This window comes from Rattus norvegicus, chromosome 2 (assembly GCF_036323735.1).
Source record: "Rattus norvegicus strain BN/NHsdMcwi chromosome 2, GRCr8, whole genome shotgun sequence".
NCBI classification, from domain to species: Eukaryota; Metazoa; Chordata; class Mammalia; order Rodentia; family Muridae; genus Rattus; species Rattus norvegicus.
In genome coordinates, this window is record NC_086020.1 from 86,427,044 (window position 1) to 86,447,196 (window position 20,153).

General features: G+C 40.0%; 1 protein-coding gene across 7 annotated transcripts in view; it reads left to right on the top strand.

The window, feature by feature from the left end:
• Zfp455 (zinc finger protein 455) overlaps positions 1-18,471 on the top strand; it is a 118,947-nt gene extending 100,476 nt beyond the window's left edge. Inside the window, exons 1-5 of one of the 7 annotated variants that reach the window (XM_063281438.1) lie at positions 8-4,383; positions 4,480-4,608; positions 6,541-6,667; positions 7,160-7,255; positions 12,968-18,471. In XM_063281438.1, the coding sequence (XP_063137508.1) occupies positions 6,544-6,667; positions 7,160-7,255; positions 12,968-14,286 (1,539 nt within the window). In that variant the 5' untranslated portion in view covers positions 8-4,383; positions 4,480-4,608; positions 6,541-6,543 and the 3' untranslated portion in view covers positions 14,287-18,471. Of the gene's footprint in view, positions 1-7; positions 4,609-6,540; positions 6,668-7,159; positions 7,264-12,967 lie in introns of those variants that run through there. The other 6 variants (XM_063281441.1, XM_063281439.1, XM_063281437.1 and 3 more) reach the window with 6 other exon arrangements.
• The last annotated feature ends 1,682 nt before the right edge of the window (positions 18,472-20,153 follow it).

A 20,153-nucleotide genomic window follows, 5' to 3' on the forward strand; every position in this document is an offset into this window, starting at 1 on the left:
GGGAGCAGCGTAGCCTGGGGTTCGGGGAGCCGGGCTCTGTCTCGGAGGGAGCAGATCTGGGGGTGAGAGGGCGGAAGAAGCTGCTTGGACTTGCTTTGCTGAACTGGCTGGGAAAGTTGAGGCTGCAGTTTTGGCCTGAGGGCGTTTGGGATTGTGCCCTGAAGGCTTCCTAGGGCACCGCGTGCAGCCCGCGTCTGCCTTGGTGCTCTGGTACACTGGAGCAGCTTGGTAGTGGGAGAATAGACAATAATGCAAGGGCCAGTATTGCAAACTAGTGGTCAATTGACTACTTGCTCCCAAGATAGTGCAGGAACTCTCAGACCTTCATTGCTCTAAGCACACTTCCCTGGCTGCCCCATTCTCACCTATATGATGTCAGATTCCTCAGTGTAAATGGTGTTTCTGCCGCTGCCCCCCCCCACCCCCCCCCCGTGTACTCTGTAGCCAGTTTTTAGTAACGGCCTTGAGGTTCGATTGTGTTTACTTTCTCTGTTAAAGAATTAAGAGGAAACAATCCTAGCCACAGCAGGTGGCATGCTGGGAAATTCTGGAACACAGCCGACAGATTTGCCTGAATCCACGAACTCTGAAAATCTTTGACTAGGGATGAAGAAACACATGCATTGGCACACAGACAGGAACCTCTACAAGGCAGAGTGGGAACTGGAGGAGCTCACAACATATTTCACCTTGAGGGCTGTGTTTTCTAAAACTTTTGACAGGACCTCCATCCCTAAATTGTAAAATTACAGTTGAGTAATTTTTAAAAAAGAGAATGTCTGCTTGGCCCACAATGGTTGTGGTCAACATGACATTATTAGGGCTTGAACTTATTGAGAAAGTTTATGAGCAGGGTATTAGGAGCTGGTGAAAAGCTCACATGACCATCTTTGTTTTAGGGGGTCAGGCTTTTGTGTCAGGTCAGCAGGGTGAGGGAGAACTCCCAGACAGGTGTGTATTGATGTCATTTAGAGTAAACAGAACTGTGATAGAAAAGAAACTTGAGCCTACTCTGAGGCACAACCCAGTCATCTCTGCATTTGTGAGGGGGTAGGGGGACAGGACCCCCTGGTCATCCCCTGCTTCATAGCAAACTCAAGACCAATGTAGGCTACCTCAGTCTGTCAGAAGACACTTTAACATACTTGATGCACATAAGAAATACTTTCTGTGGTTCATTTCATGTCTCCCAGTGAGCGTCATGGCAAATCCCTGCAATCAGCACTTTGGTGATTTACAATCTGCATGTGCTTCTCTTCTGCTGACACATTCCACATATAGTTTAAACTTTTTTCGATAACATACTGTTGTTAAAGACGTTAGATTTGGGTGATTAATTGCTTGCATTTACTGTGTGAGGAAGAATTCTGCTCTTTCCCCTGCTTGAATATTCTGCCTGTTTGCATCAAATTTCCACTCCTTTTGGACAGTAGAGTTTGTGTTAGATTCTGCCATGACCTGATGATGCTTTCTTCTGGTCTTTCCTGAATTCTTCCAGTTTCTTTCTTTCATATCTAAGCAGAGACTCCATAATTTCTTCATTTCCTTTGTGCAGTTCTTGACTGATGCAGGCTGCTGTGGTTTGTATCCCTGTGTCTTTTTCTGCCTTGTCACCTGGCACGCCTTCCCGTGTCCCTCCTCCAGAGGTTCAGCTGTGTGCAAAGGCTTCTTACACTTACCAGGAACAAAACGGCTTCTTCCACTGTCCCTCACATGTGTACTGCCATCTATAACAGTAAAGCAGACTGCTAGTGTGGGACACCTTCCTCTTGCACAGGTTTAAGCCCAGGTCCCCTTGGTGTGTAGTTCTCTCACTCTCCTCCCAGGGTTCCTTCATTGTATCCTAATGTTAGTACGAGGGGAGGAGTTCCTTGTCTTTACAACTCAGGCTTGAACCTTGCTGTGTTAGATAAGTAATAGCTTGGAAACTGGATAAGAGGTGTGCTGGGTGATGACATTCAGATCCTGCTGATACATATGATTATGTCAGAGGCTATGAAGAAAAATTACAGAAGAGTCAAACAGTTGCCAAACACATGTGCAAGTAATAAACCTGAGCAATGCAGATCCTCATTGCATTGTCATTTTCTGTTATGAAAGTGTCTATCTTCATAGGGTCCTTCATAGTCCTTTTAAAATAAGGTGACATGTTATGAGTTAAAAGCTATGTCTGCTTGCCTGGTCAACTCTTTCGTATTCTGTATTCCATCATTCTCTTCTTTCCAGGATCTATGTAAAACTAAGTCATCAGAGTGCAAATTCATACTCTTTGATGAATATACTCCATTTACTGGTGCTTTAAAAAGACTCATAAACTATATACAGACTATTAAAATCCAAAAATACATCTAGAGCCCTAATGTATGGATCAAACATGGTATTTATTTTAAAAGTAAAATTCTCATTATATAATCCTTACTTTCCAAAGGGGGAAAAAAACCATCACCTTTGGTCTTTCACATTTTTCACATTTTATTCCATTTTCTGAGTCCTATAATTGCAAGATATTGTAGCTTGAGGCAAAAGGTAACGATTGTATTCTGCCACCTTTATGCTATTAAAGTCCTAGGACAGAGACCTAGTGTGGGGGGCCATTTGCCTGCTCTTCTGATGCAGAAAGAGAGAGAAACCTGTCAGGCAACTTCATGGCAGGTCAGAACCTATGGGTAGACTTCCTGGCCCACTGAGGCATTGAAGGAGAGGAGGAGGTGCACCCAAGTGTCAGGGTGAGGGGATGAACATTGGATTGGCCACGGTGGAAGGAACAGGGAGGCCTCTGTTTAAGAACAGATGTATCGCGTGTATTTCTGCAATTGTTTCTGTTTCTTTATAGCGTTGCTTCCCATGGTACTATGAGGTATAAAAAGGCTGTGAAAATAAACTCAATGTTGCTGCCTGCTGCCTACCTGCTGCCTGCTGTGGTATTGACCTGCAGTCATCCCAAGTCTATTTCTTGGCTCTGCATCTCTTTTTTTTTTGGTTCTTTTTTTTCGGAGCTGGGGACCGAACCCAGGGCCTTGTGCTTCCTAGGCAAGTGCTCTACCACTGAGCTAAATCCCCAACCCCTGCTCTGCATCTCTTTTCTGCCTTTTCTATAATCCTCTCTCCCCATTCTCAGAGACTGTTTGACTCTCAGCACCACCTAGGAGTTGCTGCTTCGGGATCTGTGTTGTATGTATGTTGAGCCCTATCCAGTATTGACAGACAGGCTGGCTATGAATGGAGACTCCGTATTGTTTGGAACCTGATCAGGAATCCAGCCCTCTCTTTACATCTCACGTTGACTTCCCACCGATGTCCTGGACACTGATGGGAGGCGCAAGAGTTCTTAATATATCCACTCTGTCCATTTTATTGCTCTAGCCTTCCTCTTGGACTGGCTTCCATCCAAGTAGAATATAAACATCGACCTCCCAGTTACTGTAAGAGTATGTAGTCTGTGTTAACGAGTGACAGTGTTCCTGCCTGAGGTCAGACATCATTTGCTTTCCTTCCCCATAGAAAGTGAATTTTGTAAGTCTCTAATTCCCCTGGAATGTTTGCTGTTAATTGTACTGGCTAAAATCCCTACTAAGTGGTATGTCAGGTCCACTGACCTCTGCCCACAGTGTCTCACAGGAGATTGTTCTCAAGACAGCAGACACTTGTCATAGCCAGTGCGGGGCAACATAGAGTGAGCCTCATAGTTAGTTCTCCTTTGCAAACATGCTCTGTTTCTCTCACAGAAAATTGTTTTCATCTTCACTCTGCTCTGGGCTCTCATCATTCTGGTTTTCCCACATACTTGGTGATCCTATGGTTAAAAAGAGTGTAATCCGGTTTTTCTCATTTAGTTGTCAAGACAGGAGGATACTTCTCTACTTACCGTAAAGACTCTTCTAAGACATTTCAATTTCTTTTCCCTTGAGAAACTTCTATTCACCAAAGTGCTTCATTCTGCTGGTGCTTTGGAGATGTACTGGCCTCCTCATCGCTGCTGAACTCTGCTCATGAAACCAAAGACTATTTTTTTTCTGCAGTTGTTTCTTTAAAGAGAATATATTTCAGTTATCCTATAAAGTCTTGTGACAAAAGCTATTCCCTTCTCTCCACGGTGAAAACACCTTACATTTCAGACACAAGACTTGGGATTGCAGCTGGATCTGTCATGAAGATCTACAGAAGGATGCGTTGTCCATAGTGATTGAAGGTGCTTTGCCAGGTTCCAAGGGAGAGAAGCAATAAATAGCCTCTTATGGCAGTGGGCCACAGCAATGTCCTGTATGGCATTCTATCCCTAAAGAAGTCGCAGTGCCACTCAATATCTTGACATGAGTAGAAGCTGTCCAGTGGGACTTAAAGCTTCATTAGTAGAAGTTACATCATGCTTGGAAGCTGATACAGGTGACTTGTTAGGTTTAAATCTTAGAGGAGAACATACTAATGATATTTTACTAAAGCATCGTAAGTGCTAACTGCATTCCGAATACTTTTCCTTAGACCTACACATAAGTGTGCAGCTCTTACTGCTCAAAGCACTTCTAGCTGCCGCACAGAGAGCATCACAGAAAACCAAAACTTACCAAAAATGCAGAGAACTATGGATGATCTTGTGATCTGACCCAATAGGTATGTCTACACTGCAATTTCTGCACATAATAACCAGGGGCTATTTCTGGAGCAGAAGCAGTTTGGTATGAGGACTAGAGGTCCATGTCAAAACCAGAGGTTTGCTGTGAGTCTGTGCCTCTTAGGAAGAGAAGGGAAGCTTGATAACCCACCATTTTGACTGCCTGAGCAATGACATCAGCACGTGGTGCCCTGCAGGGAGAATCTCCTAACTAGATGAAGAAGTATGGGCATCTAAGTCCTGCTGAGAGAGGGAGAACTGATGTTTGCCAGATATGAGCCCACTTTGTGTTCCTCCAGTAACAAGGGTCAGTTCCGAAAACATAAATACAAGAGATGGAGAAGAGAATCAGCTGTTCTTATTTACATAGCTATGTGTAGATGTATATATGTATGTGGGTGTATGAAATAATAGTAGAGAAGAATATACTATGTATTTGTGATGGAGTGTTGGACAGGAGAGATATTGCAATGAGGAGATGGATGGGAAAATGATGTATTTAGTTTTTAATCAAAAATGTGTCAGAGAAAAAAATAGTCTTGTCATTTGTATCAATGTGGGTGAACCTGGAATTGTGTTCAGACAGATGAAGCTAGACAACACATGATCTTATCAGTTTGTTAAATGTAACTCATAGAAGTAGGAGGTTTAATGTGTTTTCCCGTTGACTAACGACATGAGGAAGCCAAGGCTTGGGGACCTCTTGAACAGTGGATGCTCTGAACCAGCTTCTAGGGAGAAGCTCCCAGTCCTGTTGCCCCAAATGCTGGAGGTGTGTAAGGGTATATTTCAGAAGCCTGGAATATTGTGGAATATTTGGTCACATTGTGCACCCCCAAGATTATGTTGTTTACTGAAAAACCATGTGTCTGGTTGTAGTGTGACTCAGGCTTAACACACACCTTTAATCCCTCTGGTGGGAATACAGACATGCTCTTAGTACATGCCCTTAGTATCTTTAATCCCACACGACGAAGGAATGTTGGTTTGTAGAAAGAAGCATCCATGTTTGAAAGTGATGTCTCATTGGGTAGCAGACAAAGTGATGAATCAGATTTTATAGAGTAGGCTATGTCCAACTCTCACGAGAAGAGAGAAGATAGGGAAGGTACTTCGGAGAGCAGGACAGAGAGAAGGAAAAAAAAGAAAGAGGCCTTTTACTGGGATAATTTTACAGAGACAGGTTGCATGGAGAAAACAAGCTAGACACAGGTGAAGACAGAACAAGCCATAGAATAAGTAGAAGCTAGGAGATTACAGTAGATTGACAGTATGAGGGCAAGCTTCGTAACATAGGAGAAGCTGAAAAAATTGCCAGACTGCATTAGTCAGCCTGGAGAGGATTTTGATTCACAATAGCTGAGTTTAATCAGCCAGTTAGAATTCAGGAAGAACTAGAAACAGTGAGATTACTCAGCAGCAAGTCTCAGAGACTGAAAATGTTGTAGGCCTAGACGAGCTTCCAGGACTAGGCCTTGGTTAGCAGTAAGCCTCAGAGACAACAATTACATCATGCAAATCAAAGTTACTTTTTATGTCAAAGGCAGTGATTGAAGAGGTGAGCTTATCCAAATTGAGAAAAACAATCCAAAGCTTACTCATGCAGTTACTACAAAATTGCCCATTAATACATAAATTGCTGATATTTTTACATTAATTAAAGGAAAAACAATGACTTTTTTTCAGTGTGACAATCTAGGACTGTATTGAATAAAACAAACAACACCCCCCCTCAATTCTGCCATTAGATACTTTTGAAATAATGAAAATAGCATCAACAATTATATTTTTCAGCTATGGCACACCCAGTGGATCTTGGTATTTATGTTATTAATGGTTTTTATCAATTTTATGAATGGTTTAACTAGTTTATATTATTAATGGTTTTAACTAATTAAAGGTGTGATCTCATTCATTGGTCTTTATTTCAGGAAATGCTGTCCTTCTGGGATGTGGCCATTGATTTCTCTCCAGAAGAGTGGGAATGCCTGGAGCCTGTTCAGTGGAATCTGTACAGGGACGTGATGTTAGAGAATTACAGCAACTTTGTGTTCCTGGGTAAACATTGATCTAAAGTGAATTCGTATCTCACCATCAACATGTAACTTCCTCACTTTGGACAATATCTCATGTTGTATTTCAACAACGAGTTTCCTATCCTTCACGTTAAGGAAAATCAGGGAGGTGGCTCTGTAGCTAAGAAACATTTCGTTGCTTTTCCTTCGTGTGTTTGAGATGTCTGTGTTGGAAGCATGCCTCCTTTGTTCTTGTGGGACTGTGAGAAATGCACCAGCATGCATGGAGCACGCTTGTTAATGAAATTGTTTCTCAATTCAGTCTAAATGTTTTCTCTTTAAGGAAAGTCAGAATCAGGATATTGTACATTCCTTTATGTATTGTACTGTGTGTGTCAGAAACCATTTAAGAAGCTAATTGTCTGCAATTACTTATTTTATCATCTCCTTCCTTATAAACACTGTACTGGAAGGGACATGTCACTTTCCAGTGGAAGAACACTTAAACAATCATGTTCTCGTTTCCTACAAACAGGTCTAACTTTCTCTAAGCCATTCTTGGTAACATTCCTGGAGCAAGGACAAGGGCCTTGGGATATGCAGAGACAAGCAGCCGCCGCTGTGCACCCAGGTGTGTAGGAATAAGGGGATCAGGGGACAGAGTTCAAATCCAAAGATCCATCAAAAAGCCAGATGTTCTCATGTGCCTGGAAATATGTATTATGAGAATCATTCTTTAGGTCTCTCCTTCATATCTCTCAGACATTTATGGTGGTTTAAGTCTCTCAGGATTTATATTTCGTAAAGAGTGGCCTGTGCATGTATTTACAAGGACTTCCAAGGATTTGCTTTTTGTTAGGTCTCTATTGTAATGTAATACTCAGGGAAATGCCACACAGTACTGGTCAGTCTGGGAGTCATTTATTTGCTGGAGTTAAGGGTATATTCATGCTAGAAAGATCTCTGTACTGAAGTGAACATCACTTGGTTAATAAAATCAACACCACATTCCCATGACATAGGGGCAGGCAGAAGCAGAGGGAGGGCGCAACAGTTTCAGTTCTGTTGATTATGGCAAATTGGGGTGAGGAGCAGTAATAAAGTCAGACTAACAGGAGTCACTTTGGACAGTTCATTTCTCACTGATCTTAAGGAAGAATCAAGACATTGACTTATTGTATAAGATGTTGGGCCAATAGGTCCAGTTGTTTAACAGAGACTGTTTTTTTATTCAACAAGGTTTTACTATCAGTTTATTACCAGGGCCAGACTATTAGACCTAGGAAGAGAAGGATGAAAGAACTTTTAAATCCTTTAGAAGTTCATCCATGGATCCCCATTAAACCAGTCAAGTAAACAGCGATCGTGTGCCTCTTTCATGGCTCCATTTTTTTTTTTTTTAGGGAAAATATTTATATCGTGTAAAAGGACTAAGTTTTATTTAAGTATATGCACAGTCATACATCATTTAAAAAAATAAGAAAACTTTATTTCTAAATCCAATGTTCCCAGATACATCTGAGGTAGTGAAGTCTTTTGTGTAGAGTCCATTCATGGGTAGCCATTGTAGTTATCCTTATAGGAATTATTATGGTTAATTACTATGAGTCCACTGGGAGGAAGAGATCTCATGGGCCTTTCTCTAGGTCTCCTGTGTGTATATATCCACTGACTTCCCAGTTTGTAATGGAAGCAGGGCTGAGGAGCTGGGATGACTGTGCTGAGTGAATGTTCACAGTCTACATCTCCTCCTCCTCAGGCCATATTGCTTTCTTTACCTGGCTGTGGTGGGTTCACATGTGGCACATGCACCTTAGTTGCAGAGAGTGCCCATAGTTCAGCCTGCTGTACTGACTGGCCTCTCCTGTATATTGTGTCACACTCTTCTGAGGACTGCTTACACAATCAGGCATTGACTTCACAGCTCAGGGATTAGCTTTGTTAGGAGGATGAAGGAGAATTGAAATCAGGGATAGGGCACGGCCATTTGAGCTTCCCAAACCATTTAGGTGGCAAGTGTTGGTTGGTACAGGGTTCCTCTGTACACTGTATCCTCAATGATCAGATCAAGAGGCATTGAGTGCAAAGTAATTGCAATGAGTGTCTCCATTTAAGATTTTTAGACTCTGGGTGCTGAGTCTGAGAACCTTCTCAGCATGAGCCTGTCCTGTGAAACAGGAAGAGTCATTCCTTTTCCCTGCACATAAGGAGTAGGAGTTCCTTACAGTGGCTCACAGGCCAGAGGGAGTCAGGAGCAGTGCTGGCCAGTCCTGCTCCCCATGCATCCCTATCCTGCGAGGCTAGTATGCTGTTTACTCTGTAGGTCTGTGTCCCAGTGGACAGTGTGCTAATAGTCAGCGTGATCATCTATCCTGGATGTGTCCTACCATGTAAGTGTAGTTTAGTTTTATCTATCTTCACTCAAGCATTCAATTTCAGTAGCCAGTTTGTAAACTACACCTGATTTTGTATATTGTTCCATATTGAGCAAACTGTAAGGTGACTTTAAATTTGTTTGAGTTGCCTGTTTTAGGCTAAACTTTGTCATGTAGAGAAGACTGTATAATAGAACGTAGGTATTAGTCAGTCAGTCCAGTGTCATCTCTATAAAAGAATTACATTTGTATTTAGCATGAATACAAACACAATTTGGCCACATTGATTATATTTAATCACTCATTAGGTGACTGATTATTACCAACTATGGCTTAATTATATTTGTTGTAACATTTTACAGTGAATTAATGGCTCTCATCAGATTAGGATTTTAATAAATGAAAGTCATTATCTCTATTAAAAAATTTCACTCCTCAAAATTACAATTGCTGGGACTGGAGAGATGGCTCAGCAGTTAAAATCACTGGCTTCTCTTCCAGAGGACAAGTTCAGTTACCAGAACCCACTGCTTATCAGGGGATTTGACACCATCACACAGACATGTCTGCAGACACACCTGCAGGCAAAACACCAATACACATGAAATAAAAAATAAATTAATAAAAAAAAATTCCAGTTTCTGAACTGAAAGTCTTTTATCCCTAAGTAAAGTGTAACGAAAACACACTGGAGGAAATGGGGACATCACTTTCCTGATCCCTTTGTGGTGCACCTCTCCACAATCTAGATCAGTCCTCCAGATCGTCTATGTTCATTGTTTTATTTCATCAGAAAATAATAGAGAAAAGACAATAGAATGGCTGGCCTTTTCAAGAGACGCATGTAAGAATGAAAAGGTATACAAGTAATTATGATTTCTTGGCATGACACCATTTTCCACATGCGTAAAGCTTAAGAAAGTTAGCAAAGACAGTGACTAGACAGACATCTTTAAGTCAGAAGTGTTTGCTAACATGAAGAGAATTTTATAGCTTATGAACATAAATAAATTTTGAGATTAAATCTCCTTTCCCATAAAACCTGTGTTAAATAGTCAGACCTAAGGTCTTAGCCTCATGATTTTGTGCTTTTGTCCCCTTTTTTATTTATATAGTTTGTATTATCTTAAATAAGTTAGCCCTTTTATTAGAGATATACCTTCAAACATGTATACTTTGCATCTTCTTAAAATGATTACATTGACCTACACGGAGAAAAATTCTATGTCAGCAAGAGGTTTAGAGATGTCAATAGACTTGGAAGAGAGGTCACCTTTTGTAAACAACAAAGATGGAAAGGGGAATCTAGCAGTTCACTTTGTAACTGACTGAAGAATCAATTGAGACACCTCACTCCCTTAGGCCCATGCTTCTGGTCCTTTATATATATGCCATTGGATTAAGCAATTCCAAATGAGACAGAAGAAGTTTAACAAATAAACTTAACATTTGATGTAGCAAAATGTCCCACGGGTTATGGGTGTGAGGCAATATTTATTTTCATGTGGGCCATTACTGTATATAACAGTTTCCCCAGGTTGCTGACATCAATCCTTCAAACCAGTTTTAGGTTTTGTGGTCTGTATACCCTCCTGTCTTTAGGAAACCTTGAAAGCCCATGCAATTAATGCCTCATTACATACAACTAGCTGAGAGGAGGGACTGGATACCCAGGTGAGGGTTCAGTGACCTTGACTGTAGCCTCCTTTTTTGAAGGAATGTTAACATTTAACCAGCTCAGTTGTGATGATTTTTAGCACACACAGCTAGAAGATGGTAGATACTGTGCAACATCAGCTAAATAAAAGAAGATTGCAAGCAATCTACACATCAAGGGTAACCTGATGAATTGATAGAACATGAGCACATACTGGTAAATCATCCTGACTTGACAGATTCCAGGGAAACTTTTTAGAAAAATCCAAGCTTTAGATAGCATGTATGTAGACTTAACATAAGCACTAAGTTGATGGTTATAGCATTTCTCAGAATTTAGCTATGATTTTGGAGTTATGATTAAGAGACTTTAGCATTGTGGCTCTTCTGTCCATTTTAAGGATCAGCATTCCATTAGTTGTTCTTATTCTACACAGCTTTCTACCATGAGGTAAATCATAGCAGCCTCTACTGGAAACAGTTCACCTCTTAGCTGTTCCCCAGTGCTTGGTATCTTTTCCCAGGCTGTCCTGTTGTCCTTCTGTCTCTCAAAGAGACAGGGAGCCAGTCTGATCAAGGACAGAGGCTGTAGGAGAAACCTGAGCCAGTTATGTTTGAGCTTGAAGTGGGTGGGGTGCATCCTATCTCTGGAACCAGGTGTTCAGTGAGCTAAATCAGCATATGACAATTTATAAAATCATTCTCTATATTCAAAAGCCATTATTTCTCTGTAAGACTGAACCTAGTTATGTACCTAAGCATAACTTGTTCTGTGTCTTCAGTCGTGGGCAGAGCATCTCAGAAGCTCAATATGTATTTTCCTCTTATAAAGATCCCAGTGTTAAGAATAATATATGGATTCTATGAGCACAGACATATTGGCTGTTGTGGATCAGTGTCTAAGCTTTACACATATAAGTCCATGTATCCTTGAAAAGACACATTTACAGAAAGAGACCGTGAAAACTAGACATTGAGGAACTCAAAGTTCTAGAGGTAAAAGCAAGGGTATCTAGATTTGGTGGCGCAGAAACAAAGGGTGACATCAGTCATAAGGCAAAGGAGTCCCCAAAACACAGCAAAATGTCTTATCTCCATGATTTGTGCACCCAGTATAAAGGAGCCAACCTTGCTAGTCATCTCTAGTTTCAAGCAGTTGTAGTCAAAGGATTCTCCCCACAGAAACACTGGATTCAACCCCTTATCCATGGTTACCTTGAGTACTAGCTCTACAGACTCCCTAGTCCCCTGGGAGGTGTGAGTCCCTACTTTTGCCCACTGTGCAGCTCCTGGTCTGGTGGCTACTGCAGTAATCTGTGTTTCTCTTCCATTTAAATGCCCTATTCATTGCTTCTCTCCACTCAGTGCTCAATGGTTATTTACGCTTGTAAATTAATTAGTCTTAGAAATAAGTAACCTTGTTGCTAAGCCTGGTGCCCCAGTGCATTAATTGAGGCACTTGAGAGGCGGAAGCAGGTGGATCTCTGAGTTCAAGGTCAGCCTCATGTACATAGCAATTTCTAGGACATCCAGGGCTACAAAGAAATCCTGTGTCAAAAACAAAACAAACAAACAAAAAACAAAACAAAAACAAAAAAAAAAAAAAGCAAAAAAAAAAAAAAAACAACCCAAAAAAGAAAACAATCAAACAAAAGAAACTAATAGGTAATTGAGATAACTATTCATTGATACATATGTTACCCCAGCAAAATTTTTGTTATTCATAGGCAAACCTGAAGTTTCTTATTATGTCTTGATATCTCTCAAGTATATCTTTTTCAGTCCTCAATATAAAGCATAAAATACTGTCCCAGATCCATAGGATATATGATTTAGTCTTGATGTAGAAAGTCTACTTCTTATACAAAATATCTTTTGTACCTTCCAAAATAAAACTTTATACATAGGATAAAAATTTGATGTTCATCCCATCTCATACAATCACAATTAACTTTTTTTTTCCATGCTTGGCTACTTTGTAATTTTATGGATGTAGCCTTATAATACCCATTGCTTGAAAGGCTTATTTCTGGTAGCAAAATGCCCTTAGAACTTATTAGTTATTTAACTTTGATTAATATACCATTATTTCTTTGTTCTGTTTGATTGTGATCTTACTCCAGTAAAATTACACAGTTACCACTCACAGTATATGTGAATTTTTCTCAGTGCCTACAGGCATTGAAATATACTGCAAAGTTTTATTTATGGTTAAATATGTGTGAGGTAATATCTTCATTTTAATAAATAAGCCATATAAATATAGAGAACATTGTTTAACTTTTATTCATATCTCAACTTTGGCTCAACAGGAATAGCTCTCAATGATCCCAACTGTTACAGCAAGACCACTAACTGTAAATCACTCCTTATTAAACGACGAAAACTTCATATAGGGGAGAAACCCTACAAGTGTGAAGAATGTGGTAAGGCCCTTGGTTCTCTTAAAACACTTTCTATACACCAGAGACTTCATACTGGAGACAAACCCTACAAGTGTAAAGAGTGTCATAAGGCCTTTAGTACTCGCTCAGCACTTTTTATACACATGAAAAATCATACTGATGAAAAAACCCACAAGTGTGAAGAATGTGGCAGATTATTTTACTATCCTTCAATGCTGAAACAACATCAGAGAATTCATTCTAGAGTGAAACCCTACAAGTGTCAAGAATGTGGAAAAGCTTTTACTGATCCTTCATTCCTTAAGAAGCATCAAAAAATTCATTTTCGAAAACATACCTACCAGTTTAAAGAATGTGTCAAAAGATTTTCTCCTCCTATACACCTTCAGGAACAAATCCATACTGGACAGAAACCTTTCAAATGTGGAGAATGTTTTAAAGCCTTTCATAATCACTTAGCCCTTAGGAAACACCAGACAGTTCATTTTGGAGAGAAACCTTATAAGTGCGAAGAATGTGGCCGATGTTATTCCACATCTTTCTACCTTAGAAGACATCAAACAATCCACTCTAAATACAAGTCCTACAAGTGTGAACATTGTGGCAGATGTTATTCCTCAACTTCCTGCCTTAAAAGACATCAAACAATTCACTCTGAAGACAACCCCTACAAGTGTGAAGAGTGTGGCAAATATTTTTCCTCATCTACCTGTCTTAGAACTCATCAAACAGTTCATTCTGTGGACAACTCCTACAAGTGTGATGAGTGTGGCAGATATTATTCCTCATCTTTATCCCTTACACGACATCAAATAATCCATTCTGAAGACAATCCCTATAAATGTGAAGAATGTGGCAAAAGGTTTTCTTGTTCTGCAAGCCTTCAGGAACATCAAACAATCCATACAGGAGAGAAACCATACGAGTGTGAAAATTGTCACAAAGCCTTTCGTCATCACTCATCCCTCAGGAAACATAAGACAGTGCATACTGGAGAGAAACCTTACAAGTGTGAAAAGTGTGGCAGATGTTTTTCCAGACATTCCTGCCTTAGAATCCATCAAGCAATTCATTCTGATGGCAATCCACACAAGTGTGTGGAGTGTGGTAAAACCTTTGTTAATGTTTATCGCCTTACTCGACACATGAAAGTTCATTCTAGAGAGAAATCCTACAAAGATCTTAAAAAGTGTGTCCTTATTCAGGCCTTAAAAGATATCAAATAAATAATTCATACTGAATAAAGTTTTGTGACTGTGTGGAGTGTGGTAAAAATCTTTCCTAATCCTCAGACCTTATCCAACTCAAAGCAATCCATAGGGTAGACTATTAAGTGAATTAGTTTAGAATGTCAGCACAAACATCTGACTTCCACCAGCAAAAATGCTGAGAATGTTACCAGAGAACAGTAGAGACTTTGCTTTAACCTCCCAATCAGGTTCAATAGTGTGCCTGAATGTTGCTTGATTTTATGAGTTTCTTCTGTACCTATAGATATAAAACGAAATTGTTACCTTTTCATAACATGGGTCTGAGATCTGGGTCATGTTATAGTTACTGTTGTTTTTCTCAGTAGGATCACCCAAGCTCCTCTAACAATGTTTCTCCCGGGCAGGTAAAAAGCTCTATAAACTTAAATTTCTCTTCTTTAATAAAATGGTCTGTTCTGGTTTTAACCTAGGTCGAATGGACATTAGTGTTTCTCCAGGAAAATCTAACCAGAGCACATTGTCAGTCATATTTAGTTCCAGAATAAAGAATCTTTATTTCCTTTAATTTCAAAACTGTTTCTCATCTTTTCCCACCTTTCATGTCAGAAACTTGGCACTGAATTGAAATATGGCCGGAAGCCACATGCACTCGCTTAGTAGAAAGGATGTGATTAGTGGATATGTGATGTCAGTCATGAAACATAGGTTCAGTTCTTGCTTTGTTACTAATACAGATCCTAAGAAGTCCTCTCAAACGTAAGTTTATTACTTTGGGTAAATAGTTATGTCACAGGCAATTAATACCTAAACGTTAACAATTATTAATTTTTAAGTAACTAAATGTCTGTAATGTACTTAAAATTATAGTTTTCATCATGCTAAGTACAAGTAAAACTTATTTATGGAGACAAGATAGGGTGAAGAGACTAATTTTTATCTCTCAATCTATAGTCGTCTATATGTGCTATTGAAGGACATCCTGAAACACATACTTCAATACAAGTTTAAAATAAACTTAGTATATTTAATAAAACATAAATTTTAAAATCAACTGTAATTATATTTTTAAAAAATCTTGGTCTGAGAAATAGAGTGCTAGAGCTAAGATGTTAAGTTTACAAGATGCTCAGATGGCAGGACATCCCCAGGCTCCATAGTACCTATCACTCCTTTTGGATGAGAAACAGACCCTATCAGAGAAAATTGCATGCTAGCTACATACCATAAAATGCCATGTTTGTAATATGAAAAGTCTGAAAGTCTGGTACTCTTGTCTCCCTGCTACACCTTGCCTCAAAATTGGGCCCTGATGAGTTAGTTAACTGGTTGCTAAGTTTTTTTTCAAATGCCAGGTTTCTTCAGGAAAAATGAGACCAAGGGTCCAGTCCCTGCCCCTTCATAAAATTTAAGGATTTGAAAAGAAGTAAAAGAACTGGAGAATGACATGACTTAGGCCAGGTCAGGTTATCCTCACACAGTATCTCATACCCTCAGGTGCCTCTTCAGGGAAGTAAATCGAATCTCCCATTTACTGAAAAAGGAATCCTTATTATCTGCTGAAAGAGGATCTATGTTGTTGTAAAAGTATAACAATAAAAAAGTATAGTTGTCTTTTACCCGCTAGGTCCGCACTGTGGTGCCCCAAGATATCTCCTAGATATCTTGGCAGAAACACATCCCAGCCACACACTTTTCTACACTGAAACCCTCACATAAAAGAACACACAACACAATAATCTTAGATCCAATTGGTAAGATATAATTGCCCACTTAAACATATAAAGCCCGGTACCATCCATTCCTTGAGAACATTAATAACAACCTGTAAATACACAGAGCAGAATCTTAACATTACCTGCCATCTTGTCCTGCCACGGCTTCTCTCCTCTCTCCTCCAGTCTCTGTTCTAGTCTCCTCCTCTTCCTTCGAACTTATCTCCCACCCAACCTTCCTTCTCCTCGGATGACAGGCCTCGGGGCAGTGGAATTAGCATCAAAATACAGATAACTTCAGGGCAAACCACAACAGATCTATATGTATAGAAAGGATCTCTCTTGAAAATTGGCCATTATGTTGTGTTTTTTAGGTGTAAGGGTCCCACTTCCCAGATGTGGAAGGGTACAGTGAAAATACTAAACAACAACAAAAACTAAGCAAACATAACAGAACCCATGGGTGTTATCTCTTGTGATGTGAGTGCAGCCTTTTGACTTTTAAAATTCTACCCTCACTTCCTTCCCTAGTAAGAGCCTTTTTGGGTGGAAGCACAGTCTTGCTCACCTACATTCTTAAATGGCTTAATAATAAGGAAGATTTGTAACTTCCTTACATGGGTTATTTCATTTACCAGTTTTTGAAGTAAAGATTTCTCATTTTATGAACAGTGGCAGTTCATTCATACCATCAAGTGGTACTAACTTAGAAGCTTCCTGTCTACTGGCTAGCTTTCATAGTGGAGGCACAATCTAGCTATCCTACCATGGTAATAATGTGATAAACCATCTTACCCAGCCGTGAACCCAGGGAGTAGAATAAATGGCTGGGCAAATTGATGTGTTCATGGAACAATAGTCACAACAAAGTTATGGGAGTGACCAATTATTTTCTGGTTGAATTTAAAGCTCATTCCATGAACAGTAACTAAGAACTGGTGATGGTGGGGGTTGGGGATTTAGCTCAGTGGTAGAGCGCTTGCCTAGCAAGTGCAAGGCCCTGGGTTCTGTCCCCAGCTCCGGAAAAAAAAGAAAAGGGAAAAAAAAAAAAAAAAAAAAAAAAAAAAAGAACTGGTGATGGTAATCAGATGATAAGCCTGTTTGGGTCTAGGTGAAATGCCCTAGGGAGAACCTACTCCTGTTATTCTTATGCATGACTGGGAACTAGATGAACCCAAGCTCTTATCTTTGTACCCACAGATTCAGGCACCTTCTACCACACACCAGAAAATTCAATTGTGTGGTAGGTGGAGAATAATCCGGAGACTCACAATTGGTCCAAGTGTGGAGAACAATTTGTGGAGGGCACTGATCTAGATGCATTACCTATATCATACTGCTGATGCCAAAACTCAGGGATCTCTGAGGGAGCAGAGATAGAAAGAAGATCATAGCCAGATACAGTGATGTCTACAGTGAAAGCATATTTGCTAGAAATGTCAGGGCTATTTCAATCATGTTCACACTGTGTCTAACACTACTTGCACAGCATGTGTACAAGCTAAAACCAGCCATGCAACAAGCATGTTGCCTAAGGGCCTCATAATGTCTCACCCCAAGTGGAGGAGCTATGCCTCTTGCAGGAGACATTTAATCTGAGGGGATCCTAGTCTCCTGTTGATTGGCCTCCACCCCTACACAAAGAGGGAGCACTGAGTGGAATAAAGAAATTAAGAAAGTTGAAAGACATTGGAGCATAAATTGTTATAAAGGGTAAAAAATTAATTTGAGGTGAAGGAATGTGAATATTTTAATAAAACACATTATACGTTTATTAAATTCTCCCCCAACAAAAACCACAAAAGCCCACATACACATGGAAGTTGAATAGAACTCTACTCAATGATAACCTAGTCAAGGAAGAAATAAAGAAATGAAGACTTTTTAGAATTTAATGATAATGAAGGCACAACATACCCAAACTTATGGGACACAATGAAAGCTGTGCTAAGAGGAAATGTCATATAGCTCTGAGTGCCTCCAGAAAGAAACTGGACAGAGCATAAACTAGCAGCTTGACAGTACACCTAAAAGCTCTAGAACAAAAAGAAGCAAATGTACCCAAGAGGAGTAGACTGCAGGTAATCAAACTCAGGGCTGAAAACAACCAAGAACAAACAAAAGAGCTATACAAAGAATCAACAAAACCAGGAGCTTGTTTTTTTAGAAAATCAGCAAGATAGATAAACCTGTAGCCAGACTAACTAGAGGGCACAGAGTATCCAAATTAGCAAAATCAGAAATGAAAAGAGAGACATAATAACAGAAACCAAGAAAATTAAAAAAAAGTCATCAGATCCCACAAAAGCCTATTGTCAACAAAACTGGAAAATCTGGAGGAAATGGATATTTTTCTAGACAGATGCCAGGTACCAAAGTTAAATCAGGATCAAATAAACCATCCAAACAGTTTCATAACTCCTACAGAAATAGAAGCAGTCATTAAAAGTCTCCCGCAAAAAAAAAAAAAAAAAAAAAAAACCAAACCCAGGACCAAATGGGTTTAGTGTGGAATTCTATCAAACCTTCATAGAAGACCTAATAGCAATACTGTCCAAACTATTCCACAAAATAGAGACAGAAGAAACACTACCCAATACCTTCTATGAAGCCACAATTACACTTATACCTAAACCATAAAGACGCAACAAAGAAAGAAAACTTCAGACAAATTTCCCTTATGAATATTGATGCAAAAATACTCAAAATTCTCAGGAACCAAATCCAAGAACACAATAAAAATGATCATCCATCATGATCAAGTACTCATCTCCCAGGGGTGCAGGGATCGTTCAATATACGGAAATCCATCAAAGTTCATTGAAAGGATTGAAGGAGCTGAAGGGGTTTGGAACCCCATAAGAACAATATCAACAACCTAAAGCTCCCAGGGACTAAACCACCATCCAAAGAGTACACGTGGACAGACCCATGGCTCCAGCTGCATATGTAGAAGAGGATGGCCTTGTAGGCAGCATCCTACAAGACTTAGAGTGGTCTGCAGGCCTGCAACCTTCCTGAGCTCTTACTCAGAGTCCAGCCAGATGTTGCTGCCTTGAGTCATCTGTGTTCCTGTTCTAATCCCTCAACCAAACACCAGTCAGCAACCCAGTAAACTCAGTGATTCATGAAGATAGAGACTTTGCTGTGTCTGGTATTAGAGACTGATCTGAGGTGAGCTGATAGTTCTCTTCTCCATTGGAAAATCACAGAACAGTTTCTTATTAGTTGTGGTGAGACAACTAAAGCAGTTTGATTTCCTGCTTGTGGTTGAAGATCTGAAAAGTCATTCCTTTGCAGCAAGCATGGCAGCAAGTAGGTAGGCATGGCCCTGAGCAGGTGTAGACAGCTTACACCTTGATCCACATTTGAGGCACATACAGATAATGGGAATCACATGCTATGGTTTAACCTCAAAGGCTATTCCCGTGACATTTGTCTTGTGACAAGGGCACACCTCCCAATCCTTCCCAAATATCTCCCAACAACTGGGGCCCAAGTATCACTTGTATGAGACTGTAGGATGCCATTCTCATTCTAAGACCTCAGTGACATTAGAGTTATAGACAGTGTGAAATCTGCTATACTTGTCATAGATATTAACTCCAATATGGGCAAACCTGGTATTTTGTCCTGAGTCAATATTAATGTGATCTGAGGCAAGCGCACATCCATGGAGTCCCTGTTTTATGGAAGTGCAATTTCATTTGAAATTTTGGTTTCATTTCAAAGCCATTGTGGGAGCTTCATGCTCAGAACTACACTTCTAGGAAAGTTCTCCAGAGTCAGCACACAGAGACAAAGGGAACTGTTTTGGGGCTTGACACGGTCCCAAGATGGAAGCAGAACTGAACAGCACTGTTCACATTGTACTAGTTGTAGAGGCTCTGAGTTGCAACATGTAGTTCAACATGGAGCTTTGCAGCAGTGTTAAGAGAAATGCTTCACCATGCAATTAGCAGGATGCATATTGTCCCTTTCAACATCTTTGTGGGATCCCACTTCATGAAACACACAGGTGACAGCTAAGTGGACTTGTAACCTCACCATAGACACATGCTAGAACCATCGGAAAATTTAGACTTGGACTATTTGTACTTCAGACCACGAAGATTAAGATTAGTTTGACATTGTTCTTTGACATCCAAATGATGCTTTTAGCAACCACAG